The 17,820-nt window shown below is 30.8% G+C and overlaps 1 protein-coding gene across 1 annotated transcript; it reads right to left on the reverse strand.

The window, feature by feature from the left end:
- Positions 1 to 14,509: 14,509 nt before the first annotated feature.
- LOC145069640 (GDSL esterase/lipase CPRD49-like) lies at positions 14,510 to 17,306 on the reverse strand. Its single transcript, XM_079016592.1, has 6 exons — positions 17,168 to 17,306; positions 16,695 to 16,772; positions 16,442 to 16,582; positions 16,203 to 16,279; positions 15,956 to 16,093; positions 14,510 to 14,864 (listed from the first exon to the last, which is right to left on the reverse strand). The coding sequence occupies exons 1-6, from the start codon at positions 17,276 to 17,278 to the stop codon at positions 14,714 to 14,716; spliced, it is 696 nt and encodes a 231-aa protein (XP_078872718.1). The 5' UTR covers positions 17,279 to 17,306; the 3' UTR covers positions 14,510 to 14,713.
- Between the last annotated feature and the right edge of the window lie 514 nt (positions 17,307 to 17,820).

Raw genomic sequence — 17,820 nt, forward strand, 5'->3', positions numbered from 1 at the left:
ATAGTCACATATTTTTTAAATGTCATAATAAAATACTTACAATTACAATGATCTATTGTGACTATTGGCTAGTATTTGTCACATTTTTTTTATGTAAAACAGTGACAAATGTGAGAAAACAGTTTGCAATGGTGACGGTTTTTTGCTAACATGTGACTAAAACATTACTGGAATCTGATTAATGACCTTTAGTGACACAATTAACCAAAACCAAGACAACCTTGTTACAAAAAAGCGTGGTCATATGTCATTTTTGTACCAGTGTAAGAAAGTTTGATTTTCATATCTTAAAAAAATCATTCTACTTCTCCGGACCTATCTGTTGTATTTGTCTTCTCCAGACCTATCACTCATTTGTTGAAGGAAATTAATTTGAAGATTGTTCGACTTGTTTAAGCATTATGGCACTGTAAGGTATTTTGGCGTATTTGATTTCATAAGCTATTTTAGACGTTAAACTACTTTGGTTAAAAACGTTTATGCCGCACGATAGTTCGTTTCAAGTTTCTACTTCTTTAATATCCCATGTGTAATTTGAATAGAGTCTTGATTGAGAAAGGTATCAGTTTAGTACTTAAGTGTATTCGACGGCATGTTATATGTTATGATATAAATACCATATTGCAATGAGAGATGTCATCGTTAAGGTTTTTTTTGATGCATTTATAATACTTTAAAAATAGTTTGTGGTAATTATGTTTTGTTAGAGGTATGTATCCATTGATATTTGGTTGGTTTTATATGTCACCATGTCTTTTCATTTCTTCATAATAGAATACATACAATCACATGATGCTATTCTTTTATATTCAAAATCATTAATTTAGACATATATATGAAATTAAACTGTTATCATAAACCACTTATAGTCACATATTTTTTAAATGTCATAATAAAATACTTACAATTACAATGATCTATTGTGACTATTGGCTAGTATTTGTCACATTTTTTTTATGTAAAACAGTGACAAATGTGAGAAAACAGTTTGCAATGGTGACGGTTTTTTGCTAACATGTGACTAAAACATTACTGGAATTTGATTAATGACCTTTAGTGACACAATTAACCAAAACCAAGACAACCTTGTTACAAAAAAGCGTGGTCATATGTCATTTTTGTACCAGTGTAAGAAAGTTTGATTTTCATATCTTAAAAAATCATTCTACTTCTCCAGACCTATCTGTTGTATTTGTCTTCTCCAGACCTATCACTCATTTGTTGAAGGAAATTAATTTGAAGATTGTTCGACTTGTTTAAGCATTATGGCACTGTAAGGTATTTTGGTGTATTTGATTTCATAAGCTATTTTATACGTTAAACTACTTTGGTTAAAAACGTTTATGCCGCACGATAGTTCGTTTCAAGTTTCTACTTCTTTAATATCCCATGTGTAATTTGAATAGAGTCTTGATTGAGAAAGGTATCAGTTTAGTACTTAAGTGTATTCGACGACATGTTATATGTTATGATATAAATACCATATTGCAATGAGAGATGGCATCGTTAAGGTTTTTTTGATGCATTTATAATACTTTAAAAATAGTTTGTGGTAATTATGTTTTGTTAGAGGTATGTATCCATTGATATTTGGTTGGTTTTATATGTCACCATGTCTTTTCAATTCTTCATAATAGAATACATACAATCACATGATGCTATTCTTTTATATTCAAAATCATTAATTTAGACATATATATGAAATTAAACTGTTATCATAAACCACTTATAGTCACATATTTTTTAAATGTCATAATAAAATACTTACAATTACAATGATCTATTGTGACTATTGGCTAGTATTTGTCACATTTTTTTTATGTAAAACAGTGACAAATGTGAGAAAACAGTTTGCAATGGTGACGGTTTTTTGCTAACATGTGACTAAAACATTACTGGAATCTGATTAATGACCTTTAGTGACACAATTAACCAAAACCAAGACAACCTTGTTACAAAAAAGCGTGGTCATATGTCATTTTTGTACCAGTGTAAGAAAGTTTGATTTTCATATCTTAAAAAAATCATTCTACTTCTCCGGACCTATCTGTTGTATTTGTCTTCTCCAGACCTATCACTCATTTGTTGAAGGAAATTAATTTGAAGATTGTTCGACTTGTTTAAGCATTATGGCACTGTAAGGTATTTTGGCGTATTTGATTTCATAAGCTATTTTAGACGTTAAACTACTTTGGTTAAAAACGTTTATGCCGCACGATAGTTCGTTTCAAGTTTCTACTTCTTTAATATCCCATGTGTAATTTGAATAGAGTCTTGATTGAGAAAGGTATCAGTTTAGTACTTAAGTGTATTCGACGACATGTTATATGTTATGATATAAATACCATATTGCAATGAGAGATGGCATCGTTAAGGTTTTTTTTGATGCATTTATAATACTTTAAAAATAGTTTGTGGTAATTATGTTTTGTTAGAGGTATGTATCCATTGATATTTGGTTGGTTTTATATGTCACCATGTCTTTTCATTTCTTCATAATAGAATACATACAATCACATGATGCTATTCTTTTATATTCAAAATCATTAATTTAGACACATATATGAAATTAAACTGTTATCATAAACCACTTATAGTCACATATTTTTTAAATGTCATAATAAAATACTTACAATTACAATGATCTATTGTGACTATTGGCTAGTATTTGTCACATTTTTTTTTATGTAAAACAGTGACAAATGTGAGAAAACAGTTTGCAATGGTGACGGTTTTTTGCTAACATGTGACTAAAACATTACTGGAATTTGATTAATGACCTTTAGTGACACAATTAACCAAAACCAAGACAACCTTGTTACAAAAAATCGTGGTCATATGTCATTTTTGTACCAGTGTAAGAAAGTTTGATTTTCATATCTTAAAAAAATCATTCTACTTCTCCGGACCTATCTGTTGTATTTGTCTTCTCCAGACCTATCACTCATTTGTTGAAGGAAATTAATTTGAAGATTGTTCGACTTGTTTAAGCATTATGGCACTGTAAGGTATTTTGGCGTATTTGATTTCATAAGCTATTTTAGACGTTAAACTACTTTGGTTAAAAACGTTTATGCCGCACGATAGTTCGTTTCAAGTTTCTACTTCTTTAATATCCCATGTGTAATTTGAATAGAGTCTTGATTGAGAAAGGTATCAGTTTAGTACTTAAGTGTATTCGACGACATGTTATATGTTATGATATAAATACCATATTGCAATGAGAGATGGCATCGTTAAGGTTTTTTTTGATGCATTTATAATACTTTAAAAATAGTTTGTGGTAATTATGTTTTGTTAGAGGTATGTATCCATTGATATTTGGTTGGTTTTATATGTCACCATGTCTTTTCATTTCTTCATAATAGAATACATACAATCACATGATGCTATTCTTTTATATTCAAAATCATTAATTTAGACATATATATGAAATTAAACTGTTATCATAAACCACTTATAGTCACATATTTTTTAAATGTCATAATAAAATACTTACAATTACAATGATCTATTGTGACTATTGGCTAGTATTTGTCACATTTTTTTTTATGTAAAACAGTGACAAATGTGAGAAAACAGTTTGCAATGGTGACGGTTTTTTGCTAACATGTGACTAAAACATTACTGGAATTTGATTAATGACCTTTAGTGACACAATTAACCAAAACCAAGACAACCTTGTTACAAAAAAGCGTGGTCATATGTCATTTTTGTACCAGTGTAAGAAAGTTTGATTTTCATATCTTAAAAAATCATTCTACTTCTCCGGACCTATCTGTTGTATTTGTCTTCTCCAGACCTATCACTCATTTGTTGAAGGAAATTAATTTGAAGATTGTTCGACTTGTTTAAGCATTATGGCACTGTAAGGTATTTTGGCGTATTTGATTTCATAAGCTATTTTAGACGTTAAACTACTTTGGTTAGAAACGTTTATGCCGCACGATAGTTCGTTTCAAGTTTCTACTTCTTTAATATCCCATGTGTAATTTGAATAGAGTCTTGATTGAGAAAGGTATCAGTTTAGTACTTAAGTGTATTCGACGACATGTTATATGTTATCATATAAATACCATATTGCAATGAGAGATGGCATCGTTAAGGTTTTTTTTGATGCATTTATAATACTTTAAAAATAGTTTGTGGTAATTATGTTTTGTTAGAGGTATGTATCCATTGATATTTGGTTGGTTTTATATGTCACCATGTCTTTTAATTTCTTCATAATAGAATACATACAATCACATGATGCTATTCTTTTATATTCAAAATCATTAATTTAGACATATATATGAAATTAAACTGTTATCATAAACCACTTATAGTCACATATTTTTTAAATGTCATAATAAAATACTTACAATTACAATGATCTATTGTGACTATTGGCTAGTATTTGTCACATTTTTTTTTTATGTAAAACAGTGACAAATGTGAAAAAACAGTTTGCAATGGTGACGGTTTTTTGCTAACATGTGACTAAAACATTACCGGAATTTGATTAATGACCTTTAGTGACACAATTAACCAAAACCAAGACAACCTTGTTACAAAAAAGCGTGGTCATATGTCATTTTTGTACTAGTGTAAGAAAGTTTGATTTTCATATCTTAAAAAATCATTCTACTTCTCCGGACCTATCTGTTGTATTTGTCTTCTCCAGACCTATCACTCATTTGTTGAAGGAAATTAATTTGAAGATTGTTCGACTTGTTTAAGCATTATGGCACTGTAAGGTATTTTGGCGTATTTGATTTCATAAGCTATTTTAGACGTTAAACTACTTTGGTTAGAAACGTTTATGCCGCACGATAGTTCGTTTCAAGTTTCTACTTCTTTAATATCCCATGTGTAATTTGAATAGAGTCTTGATTGAGAAAGGTATCAGTTTAGTACTTAAGTGTATTCGACGACATGTTATATGTTATGATATAAATACCATATTGCAATGAGAGATGGCATCGTTAAGGTTTTTTTTGATGCATTTATAATACTTTAAAAATAGTTTGTGGTAATTATGTTTTGTTAGAGGTATGTATCCATTGATATTTGGTTGGTTTTATATGTCACCATGTCTTTTCAATTCTTCATAATAGAATACATACAATCACATGATGCTATTCTTTTATATTCAAAATCATTAATTTAGACATATATATGAAATTAAACTGTTATCATAAACCACTTATAGTCACATATTTTTTAAATGTCATAATAAAATACTTACAATTACAATGATCTATTGTGACTATTGGCTAGTATTTGTCACATTTTTTTTTATGTAAAACAGTGACAAATGTGAGAAAACAGTTTGCAATGGTGACGGTTTTTTGCTAACATGTGACTAAAACATTACTGGAATTTGATTAATGACCTTTAGTGACACAATTAACCAAAACCAAGACAACCTTGTTACAAAAAAGCGTGGTCATATGTCATTTTTGTACCAGTGTAAGAAAGTTTGATTTTCATATCTTAAAAAATCATTCTACTTCTCCGGACCTATCTGTTGTATTTGTCTTCTCCAGACCTATCACTCATTTGTTGAAGGAAATTAATTTGAAGATTGTTCGACTTGTTTAAGCATTATGGCACTGTAAGGTATTTTGGCGTATTTGATTTCATAAGCTATTTTAGACGTTAAACTACTTTGGTTAGAAACGTTTATGCCGCACGATAGTTCGTTTCAAGTTTCTACTTCTTTAATATCCCATGTGTAATTTGAATAGAGTCTTGATTGAGAAAGGTATCAGTTTAGTACTTAAGTGTATTCGACGACATGTTATATGTTATCATATAAATACCATATTGCAATGAGAGATGGCATCGTTAAGGTTTTTTTTGATGCATTTATAATACTTTAAAAATAGTTTGTGGTAATTATGTTTTGTTAGAGGTATGTATCCATTGATATTTGGTTGGTTTTATATGTCACCATGTCTTTTAATTTCTTCATAATAGAATACATACAATCACATGATGCTATTCTTTTATATTCAAAATCATTAATTTAGACATATATATGAAATTAAACTGTTATCATAAACCACTTATAGTCACATATTTTTTAAATGTCATAATAAAATACTTACAATTACAATGATCTATTGTGACTATTGGCTAGTATTTGTCACATTTTTTTTTTATGTAAAACAGTGACAAATGTGAAAAAACAGTTTGCAATGGTGACGGTTTTTTGCTAACATGTGACTAAAACATTACCGGAATTTGATTAATGACCTTTAGTGACACAATTAACCAAAACCAAGACAACCTTGTTACAAAAAAGCGTGGTCATATGTCATTTTTGTACTAGTGTAAGAAAGTTTGATTTTCATATCTTAAAAAATCATTCTACTTCTCCGGACCTATCTGTTGTATTTGTCTTCTCCAGACCTATCACTCATTTGTTGAAGGAAATTAATTTGAAGATTGTTCGACTTGTTTAAGCATTATGGCACTGTAAGGTATTTTGGCGTATTTGATTTCATAAGCTATTTTAGACGTTAAACTACTTTGGTTAGAAACGTTTATGCCGCACGATAGTTCGTTTCAAGTTTCTACTTCTTTAATATCCCATGTGTAATTTGAATAGAGTCTTGATTGAGAAAGGTATCAGTTTAGTACTTAAGTGTATTCGACGACATGTTATATGTTATGATATAAATACCATATTGCAATGAGAGATGGCATCGTTAAGGTTTTTTTTGATGCATTTATAATACTTTAAAAATAGTTTGTGGTAATTATGTTTTGTTAGAGGTATGTATCCATTGATATTTGGTTGGTTTTATATGTCACCATGTCTTTTCAATTCTTCATAATAGAATACATACAATCACATGATGCTATTCTTTTATATTCAAAATCATTAATTTAGACATATATATGAAATTAAACTGTTATCATAAACCACTTATAGTCACATATTTTTTAAATGTCATAATAAAATACTTACAATTACAATGATCTATTGTGACTATTGGCTAGTATTTGTCACATTTTTTTTTATGTAAAACAGTGACAAATGTGAGAAAACAGTTTGCAATGGTGACGGTTTTTTGCTAACATGTGACTAAAACATTACTGGAATTTGATTAATGACCTTTAGTGACACAATTAACCAAAACCAAGACAACCTTGTTACAAAAAAGCGTGGTCATATGTCATTTTTGTACCAGTGTAAGAAAGTTTGATTTTCATATCTTAAAAAATCATTCTACTTCTCCGGACCTATCTGTTGTATTTGTCTTCTCCAGACCTATCACTCATTTGTTGAAGGAAATTAATTTGAAGATTGTTCGACTTGTTTAAGCATTATGGCACTGTAAGGTATTTTGGCGTATTTGATTTCATAAGCTATTTTAGACGTTAAACTACTTTGGTTAGAAACGTTTATGTCGCACGATAGTTCGTTTCAAGTTTCTACTTCTTTAATATCCCATGTGTAATTTGAATAGAGTCTTGATTGAGAAAGGTATCAGTTTAGTACTTAAGTGTATTCGACGACATGTTATATGTTATGATATAAACACCATATTGCAATGAGAGATGGCATCGTTAAGGTTTTTTTTGATGCATTTATAATACTTTAAAAATAGTTTGTGGTAATTATGTTTTGTTAGAGGTATGTATCCATTGATATTTGGTTGGTTTTATATGTCACCATGTCTTTTCATTTCTTCATAATAGAATACATACAATCACATGATGCTATTCTTTTATATTCAAAATCATTAATTTAGACATATATATGAAATTAAACTGTTATCATAAACCACTTATAGTCACATATTTTTTAAATGTCATAATAAAATACTTACAATTACAATGATCTATTGTGACTATTGGCTAGTATTTGTCACATTTTTTTTATGTAAAACAGTGACAAATGTGAGAAAACAGTTTGCAATGGTGACGGTTTTTTGCTAACATGTGACTAAAACATTACTGGAATTTGATTAATGACCTTTAGTGACACAATTAACCAAAACCAAGACAACCTTGTTACAAAAAAGCGTGGTCATATGTCATTTTTGTACCAGTGTAAGAAAGTTTGATTTTCATATCTTAAAAAATCATTCTACTTCTCCGGACCTATCTGTTGTATTTGTCTTCTCCAGACCTATCACTCATTTGTTGAAGGAAATTAATTTGAAGATTGTTCGACTTGTTTAAGCATTATGGCACTGTAAGGTATTTTGGCGTATTTGATTTCATAAGCTATTTTAGACGTTAAACTACTTTGGTTAAAAACGTTTATGCCGCACGATAGTTCGTTTCAAGTTTCTACTTCTTTAATATCCCATGTGTAATTTGAATAGAGTCTTGATTGAGAAAGGTATCAGTTTAGTACTTAAGTGTATTCGACGACATGTTATATGTTATGATATAAATACCATATTGCAATGAGAGATGGCATCGTTAAGGTTTTTTTTGATGCATTTATAATACTTTAAAAATAGTTTGTGGTAATTATGTTTTGTTAGAGGTATGTATCCATTGATATTTGGTTGGTTTTATATGTCACCATGTCTTTTCATTTCTTCATAATAGAATACATACAATCACATGATGCTATTCTTTTATATTCAAAATCATTAATTTAGACATATATATATGAAATTAAACTGTTATCATAAACCACTTATAGTCACATATTTTTTAAATGTCATAATAAAATACTTACAATTACAATGATCTATTGTGACTATTGGCTAGTATTTGTCACATTTTTTTTTTATGTAAAACAGTGACAAATGTGAGAAAACAGTTTGCAATGGTGACGGTTTTTTGCTAACATGTGACTAAAACATTACTGGAATTTGATTAATGACCTTTAGTGACACAATTAACCAAAACCAAGACAACCTTGTTACAAAAAAGCGTGGTCATATGTCATTTTTGTACCAGTGTAAGAAAGTTTGATTTTCATATCTTAAAAAATCATTCTACTTCTCCGGACCTATCTGTTGTATTTGTCTTCTCCAGACCTATCACTCATTTGTTGAAGGAAATTAATTTGAAGATTGTTCGACTTGTTTAAGCATTATGGCACTGTAAGGTATTTTGGCGTATTTGATTTCATAAGCTATTTTAGACGTTAAACTACTTTGGTTAGAAACGTTTATGCCGCACGATAGTTCGTTTCAAGTTTCTACTTCTTTAATATCCCATGTGTAATTTTAATAGAGTCTTGATTGAGAAAGGTATCAGTTTAGTACTTAAGTGTATTCGACGACATGTTATATGTTATGATATAAATACCATATTGCAATGAGAGATGGCATCGTTAAGGTTTTTTTTGATGCATTTATAATACTTTAAAAATAGTTTGTGGTAATTATGTTTTGTTAGAGGTATGTATCCATTGATATTTGGTTGGTTTTATATGTCACCATGTCTTTTAATTTCTTCATAATAGAATACATACAATCACATGATGCTATTCTTTTATATTCAAAATCATTAATTTAGACATATATATGAAATTAAACTGTTATCATAAACCACTTATAGTCACATATTTTTTAAATGTCATAATAAAATACTTACAATTACAATGATCTATTGTGACTATTGGCTAGTATTTGTCACATTTTTTTTTATGTAAAACAGTGACAAATGTGAGAAAACAGTTTGCAATGGTGACGGTTTTTTGCTAACATGTGACTAAAACATTACTGGAATTTGATTAATGACCTTTAGTGACACAATTAACCAAAACCAAGACAACCTTGTTACAAAAAAGCGTGGTCATATGTCATTTTTGTACCAGTGTAAGAAAGTTTGATTTTCATATCTTAAAAAATCATTCTACTTCTCCGGACCTATCTGTTGTATTTGTCTTCTCCAGACCTATCACTCATTTGTTGAAGGAAATTAATTTGAAGATTGTTCGACTTGTTTAAGCATTATGGCACTGTAAGGTATTTTGGCGTATTTGATTTCATAAGCTATTTTAGACGTTAAACTACTTTGGTTAGAAACGTTTATGCCGCACGATAGTTCGTTTCAAGTTTCTACTTCTTTAATATCCCATGTGTAATTTGAATAGAGTCTTGATTGAGAAAGGTATCAGTTTAGTACTTAAGTGTATTCGACGACATGTTATATGTTATGATATAAATACCATATTGCAATGAGAGATGGCATCGTTAAGGTTTTTTTGATGCATTTATAATACTTTAAAAATAGTTTGTGGTAATTATGTTTTGTTAGAGGTATGTATCCATTGATATTTGGTTGGTTTTATATGTCACCATGTCTTTTCAATTCTTCATAATAGAATACATACAATCACATGATGCTATTCTTTTATATTCAAAATCATTAATTTAGACATATATATGAAATTAAACTGTTATCATAAACCACTTATAGTCACATATTTTTTAAATGTCATAATAAAATACTTACAATTACAATGATCTATTGTGACTATTGGCTAGTATTTGTCACATTTTTTTTATGTAAAACAGTGACAAATGTGAGAAAACAGTTTGCAATGGTGACGGTTTTTTGCTAACATGTGACTAAAACATTACTGGAATTTGATTAATGACCTTTAGTGACACAATTAACCAAAACCAAGACAACCTTGTTACAAAAAAGCGTGGTCATATGTCATTTTTGTACCAATGTAAGAAAGTTTGATTTTCATATCTTAGAAAATCATTCTACTTCTCCGGACCTATCTGTTTTATTTGTCTTCTCCAGACCTATCACTCATTTGTTGAAGGAAATTAATTTGAAGATTGTTCGACTTGTTTAAGCATTATGGCAGAGTAAGGTATTTTGGCGTATTTGATTTCATAAGCTATTTTAGACGTTAAACTACTTTGGTTAGAAACGTTTATGCCGCACGATAGTTCGTTTCAAGTTTCTACTTCTTTAATATCCCATGTGTAATTTGAATAGAGTCTTGATTGAGAAAGGTATCAGTTTAGTACTTAAGTGTATTCGACGACATGTTATATGTTATGATATAAATACCATATTGCAATGAGAGATGGCATCGTTAAGGTTTTTTTGATGCATTTATAATACTTTAAAAATAGTTTGTGGTAATTATGTTTTGTTAGAGGTATGTATCCATTGATATTTGGTTGGTTTTATATGTCACCATGTCTTTTCATTTCTTCATAATAGAATACATACAATCACATGATGCTATTCTTTTATATTCAAAATCATTAATTTAGACATATATATGAAATTAAACTGTTATCATAAACCACTTATAGTCACATATTTTTTAAATGTCATAATAAAATACTTACAATTACAATGATCTATTGTGACTATTGGCTAGTATTTGTCACATTTTTTTATGTAAAACAGTGACAAATGTGAGAAAACAGTTTGCAATGGTGACGGTTTTTTGCTAACATGTGACTAAAACATTACTGGAATTTGATTAATGACCTTTAGTGACACAATTAACCAAAACCAAGACAACCTTGTTACAAAAAAGCGTGGTCATATGTCATTTTTGTACCAGTGTAAGAAAGTTTGATTTTCATATCTTAAAAAATCATTCTACTTCTCCGGACCTATCTGTTGTATTTGTCTTCTCCAGACCTATCACTCATTTGTTGAAGGAAATTAATTTGAAGATTGTTCGACTTGTTTAAGCATTATGGCACTGTAAGGTATTTTGGCGTATTTGATTTCATAAGCTATTTTAGACATTAAACTACTTTGGTTAGAAACGTTTATGCCGCACGATAGTTCGTTTCAAGTTTCTACTTCTTTAATATCCCATGTGTAATTTGAATAGAGTCTTGATTGAGAAAGGTATCAGTTTAGTACTTAAGTGTATTCGACGACATGTTATATGTTATGATATAAATACCATATTGCAATGAGAGATGGCATCGTTAAGGTTTTTTTGATGCATTTATAATACTTTAAAAATAGTTTGAGGTAATTATGTTTTGTTAGAGGTATGTATCCATTGATATTTGGTTGGTTTTATATGTCACCATGTCTTTTCATTTATGTTGTTCGAGAGAGTTTAATATTAGGAGGCTTTTTGAACAACAATTATTTTGAATATTTTGGAGTTCTTTTGGTTTCATCGAAAAGGTGGAGTTTCTTTATGATACACTTAAACCCTTTGCTTTCATGTCAATGAGTTTCTGTCAGTGTAGCCTTTTATATAAGTGTTGTGTTTGATGGTGTTTATTAAAGCAATACTTTTCTTTTACGAGAAATTTTTTCCTTTGTTGATGTATACTTATTTTTAATGTGAATTCCGAAAGTGCCAATAATAAGGTGTTAATAGATGATTCTTAGGACTCAAGTAGGTTTATTTAGGGATGTTTCCTATCTATTAATGTTGGTAATTTGACTTTATATTGTTGGGATAATCCGTTTGAGCCAAACACGGAATTTAGTTCTAGGGTATTTTAGGAAATATTTCTTTTATGCAGTTTTTTGTGTTAGAGTAGGAGTCTAGTTTTGTTTTATAAATATGGTTAATGTTTAGGATGTTTAAAGTTAACTTTTTCTAGCAATAATGTTCTCCAAGTAATTCCTCGTTCTTTTTCTTTGCTCAGTTCATATCTTGGGCACCAATGTAATATTAGGGTGTATACCTACACTTGGTATCAGAGACTAGGGCTCGTAAAGGGGTAGGGTGGCCGGTTTCAGAGTCGGTTTCAAGAAGACTGTAGCCTTTCGCTGGGGGGCAGACGCAACAGAACCAGATTCGATTTAAGGGGGTGTGGATTGTTTTGGAGCGTGAGTCGAAACATCTCAACAGCAACCACAATTTCTCTTGGTCGGGCTTGTTCTAAGGTAGAGAGAGAATAACCAGAGGCGCAGAATAAACAGATGGGAAGACGCTAAAGTGATTGGATTTGATTCGGTTCGTTTTGCGGGTGACGGAAGATGGTAAAAGTGGTCGTGACCTTGTCTTGTTGTTCGGTGGAAAAGTACTCTTGGAACAAGTTTGATTAGGTCGGGGTTGTCAAAAAGAGAATAAGACGTTGATCGGTTGAAATGAAAAGGCAGAAAAATCAAAGGGTTGTGTCTATATTAATCGGACAACAATGATTAGCAAGGAAGAAAGTTTGACTTGTTCGGGGATATCGACGTAGGTGCGTGAAAAGCGGGCAGGAAGGATCTGTCAAAGCAGGTAGCTTTGGATTCAGTTCGTTTGGCAGATTGAAAGGAAACGGTGGAGTGGGTGGCTTTGTTTTCTTAGTCGGTGGAGATGCCTCTTTGAATAACGGTGACCCGAACAAAGGAAAAGATTGGAGAAATAACACGGTGTGGACATTATGGCGGTGAAATTTCAAATCGGATGGCTTTGGATCTGGCCGGTCGTGAATCCGGGAAAAGTCTAGATAGTAATGAACGTATCCAATGGGATGTCATGTTACATGTGTTGTCACCAATTAAAATGGGTTGTTAGAAGACTTTGGATGTGACCGAGGTGAAGGTCGGGTGTCCGGGAAAGGTCGAGACCCGAGATGGGATAATCGGTTGTCGGGAATGAGCGATTGACCAGACCGATTAAGGGGGTGATTGTTGAGATAATCGGTTTGAGCCAAACAAGGAATTTAGTTCTAGGTGTATTTTAGGAAACATTCATTTTATGCGGTTTTTCTGTTAGAGTAGGAGTCTATATTTATTAGTAAAACTATGGTTAATGTTTACGATGTTTAAAGTTAACTTTTTCCAGAAATAAAGTTCAGCAAGTAATTCCTTGTTCTTGTTCTTTTCATCTTCTTTGTTCAGTTCATACCTTGGGCACCAAGGTAATATCAGGCTGTATACCTACATATATGACTATTCAGATGTAAATTTTTATTTATTTTTACATCTCTTTTCTTCTTCTCATTGGCATTTTCAGCCGTGTAACCTATTCTTTTTATAGTTGAGTTAAGAAAGAGACACCTATTAATTTCTTGACTGACCCGACAGAAGGAAGATCAACTCTCAGACCGGTTGACATTTTGATTTTTGGATGGGTCGGAGGGAAACACACATGTGTGGATCTTACAGGCAAAGTCACCAAACATGAGAAATCGTGCATGGAAAATCAACACGTGTTCATACCATTTGTATTTGATACGTTTGGTTTCCTCGCACCGGATGCGGTAAAGCTTCTTATAAGAGTACAATGAATCATGCATGGTAATATTATATCCCACAGATATTCGGATGCAGTCTTTAAAACAATAAGCTTTACCATTCAAAAAGGCTTAGCGGCACAACTTGTTGCCCGTTTGCCATCTCACTCATTGTACGATGACAATTAAAATATATCATTAGCTTTTAATATATAGAGAAGGATTTTGTGCCCTTTCCCCGTATGCATGGGTTTCCAATTATATTTGTGTTCTTGGTATTTTTTATTTCTTATTTTGATGAATCTTATTTATACTAGGTTTAACTCATATATTACTTACCACGTCTAGATTCAGTCACATCTCTATGAATAAAATAACATAAACTAAAAACATACCAAAAACATTAATATTTTTGTCACACAAACTAAAATTTTATTTGACAGATTTAAACAGATCTCAACACATCGATCCTTATAGCACTACCATCAAGATCAATCAACAAACTCCATAGGAAAAAGCATAAACCAACAGCAACAAGGAATGAAACAACATAAACCAAAAACGACATATTAAAAATCCTTTTTGTCATAAAACCTGACAATTTATTCAACAGACACTAACACTTCTCACCCTAGGGCACTGGGAGAAATAGAGATGTCAAACTCGTCAGGCAACGATTCCCAATGCAAACTCGGTGTCCAGTCAGCTTGAGAAATTGTTAGTCGTATCTCACTTGCCACTGTTGCACTCGCAGCTGGCGTAAAATGTATCCCATCTCTGTCATTATAAACACAATTATTAGACAATAAAGTGCTTGTATCTAATAATCCATACAAAGAAACAAAAATGGACCGAGATTGCATGACCGATTAATGATATCGATGCCATTACTAAATAAACACTTTAGTGGTGGCATTTACAGACAATTATAGTTTTTAGGATTTTCAATAAATAATAGATTTTTAATTACTATATTCAAGAACTAATACAAATTATATCCTCCTTTATTGTTTCTTTCTATGCAAGAATGGATTCTTAAGTGGAATAACAAAAAAAAAACCCTTTGGAAATTAGTTCTAAAATCGTATGAACTAGTGTAGCTAGTTCGATTCTGGTACCGCAATAAGGGTGAGCACCCGTATGAGACAAATGCACGAAATTAATAACAATGTACTTTACTCTTAATTTTATACCCATAATATATAGCAACACCTTTATATATTTTTACATGTAATAACAACGTTGATTAATAAAAAGCAATGTTGCTCTATGTTTATCCATAATAGCAAAGTACCTACACTTGGCTGCAATATGGGTAATGTATATTATTTGATATATTGCTATGTATGCTGTTATTTGTTGCTATTTATGTATGATGGAATGAAAGTATGTTGCTATTATAAGTTACATATTACTATTATCACTAAACAATACATGAGTATGTGCTAGGATGGGTAAACAAATTGTATGTACACTGCTATTATTAGCAAAATATAGAGTACATTGCGCTTACTAATTAAACGATTAAAATACGTTGAAATTATGGGTAAAGATATGGTAAGATAAATAATGTTAAAAAAACATTTGTGTTTAAACATTTTGAGAAAATGAGTGCACACTTGAGGAAATGAAACAAATAATAAATGAGACAAATTTATTAAAAGCTCGGACTTAATGCGGACAATGTCTTATCACTGGCTTTCTCTATTAATTCAGTCTTTTTGTATTACGAAAAAAATAGCCACATATTATGTCCATATGAAGTCCATCAAATACAAAAAAAAGATAGTAGCAACTTATTTATCTAAACATACACTAATAAATGAAAAAAATAAACTAGAATTTAGGAACAAATAAACCATACTTACATAAAGCTGGTTGTCAACCAGTCAGGTCGTTGTTGAATTAATGTAAAAAGATCAATGGCCTTGATATTCATTTCTTTGCATAAGGTTAGACAAGCGTCAGAGTATTCTTTGCACAGTTCGTTTTTACGATTTGTAATCCTGGTTTCATAGAAAGAACACTTGTAAGATCAAATGAGAATTGACAATTAGAACGAATATTGATTAATTATATGATAATAAAAAAAAAACTTGGGATAGTAATAATCACTTCAAATCCTCTTTCATTTGTTCCTCGTTCACTGGAGGAGCAGTAAGAAATATTAGGCGTGTCGTGTCTGAAAGACTCTGGTAAGAAAAGATCCGTTGTACTAAATTAATTTAAGGATGAATAATATGTGCCATTCTATTAATACTAATAAAAGCTAATATAATGGTTAATTTATTAATCAATATAGAAAATAGTCATTAGTATATGCTAATAACAAATAAATTATGGTAAAAAGTTACCTGTAGATGGGTAGCAATGTTCCTCATATTTTCAACATATTCATCAAGTGGTACATGAGAACTCAGGCCTTGTGGATCAGGAAGGACTGAATCGTTACCTCCAAAATAAACAATCACTAGAGATGGTTTTACAGCATCATCCTAAAAACAAGAAAAAAAATTAAAAGAAGAATGTTATATTAAAAAAAAAAAAATAATGGGAAATAATACTATGACTTTGTTTTGAAGTTGACAACTAAACTGAAGAAATTACCTTTGGGAAAACTTGCTCCACAACTGCTCGAGCTTGCTTCGAATTCCAACCAGAATATCCGCGCATGAATATATCTGCCTATATATATCATTTGCAAGTAATCAAAGAGATTTATGTATAGAAATTAACAAATACATGATACAAGTATCAAATAACTAATCACATTTAATGCCTCATAAGATTCAATAAAAGAATGTAATTTGCTCTTTATAAGATCATATGATTCTAAACCAACCCCATATGCTATCTGATCATCCTAATGGATTATATATCAACTTTTTAAGAGATGAGCTAACTTAGTGACATGTTTGAGCCGTAAGTTGTGAGCTACAAATAACTTCCATGCATCTCCATCATGGTTTTGAGTTGATTATAAGGTTATTTCTTATTGGGCTAGTTTATAAAATCATGGATAAGTGATGTATAGGAATATAAATATAATTAAGAAATATAAATCAGATCTAAAATCCAACCTTGCGAGCGTAATAGTGTGCAAGATCCGCAGCCCAACCTTCTTGATAAAAGCCAAATTGAACGATTGAGGAACCGAACAACACAAACTGTGGCCTTGTTGGTCCAACCATTATTTCAAGCTCTACCAATTAACCTCAGAACACTTCCGCAAGTAACAAGTGTAAAGTGTTGTGTAGTAGTGGGGGTATCGCGCTTGGATTTATAGGGTGGAAGTGCAGACCATATGCCACCTAACACCGACTGGTTGAAGAAGTATATTTATTTTTTGAGCCAAGTCATATGCTTAATTTGATTATAATAAAATGATTGTATTTAAAAAACTGTTAACCATTTCATATATCCTCTAATCTAATAAATAAGTACTAAAATGCCACGTGGCCGTCACTAAGCACCCTCCCATCTAATTTTTCCGCTCAAAAAACCAATGTGAATTTCCGACATTGCCCTTAGATATCGAAAATATCCTTCTGGCATCTTAGCTTTTTTCTTTCCCGCTCATTTCACTTTGACGTCGTCTTCTCTTTCTTCCCCTAATCGGATAAGATAGCATGAATTAAGGAGTTGATTGTTAATTTCAATTTTGAGATCTTGTAACAATCATGTTCCATAAATAACGTTGCATCCCCTTATCAAACCATAGAAATTAACAAAA

This window comes from Lactuca serriola, chromosome 8 (assembly GCF_051521515.1).
Source record: "Lactuca serriola cultivar US96UC23 chromosome 8, Lser_US96UC23_V15, whole genome shotgun sequence".
Classification (NCBI taxonomy): Eukaryota; Viridiplantae; Streptophyta; class Magnoliopsida; order Asterales; family Asteraceae; genus Lactuca; species Lactuca serriola.

What these genes read in the sequence shown, in the direction of transcription:
- LOC145069640 (XM_079016592.1), bottom strand. Translation starts at nt 17,278, where the DNA reads ATGGTTGGACCAACAAGGCCACAGTTTGTGTTGTTCGGTTCCTCAATC. An exon ending in CAAATGAAAGAGGATTTGAA is followed by an intron (nt 16,094 to 16,202) that starts GTGATTATTACT and finishes CTATGAAACCAG; the next exon opens with GATTACAAATCGTAAAAACG. An exon ending in TGGTTGACAACCAGCTTTAT is followed by an intron (nt 14,865 to 15,955) that starts GTAAGTATGGTT and finishes TTATAATGACAG; the next exon opens with AGATGGGATACATTTTACGC.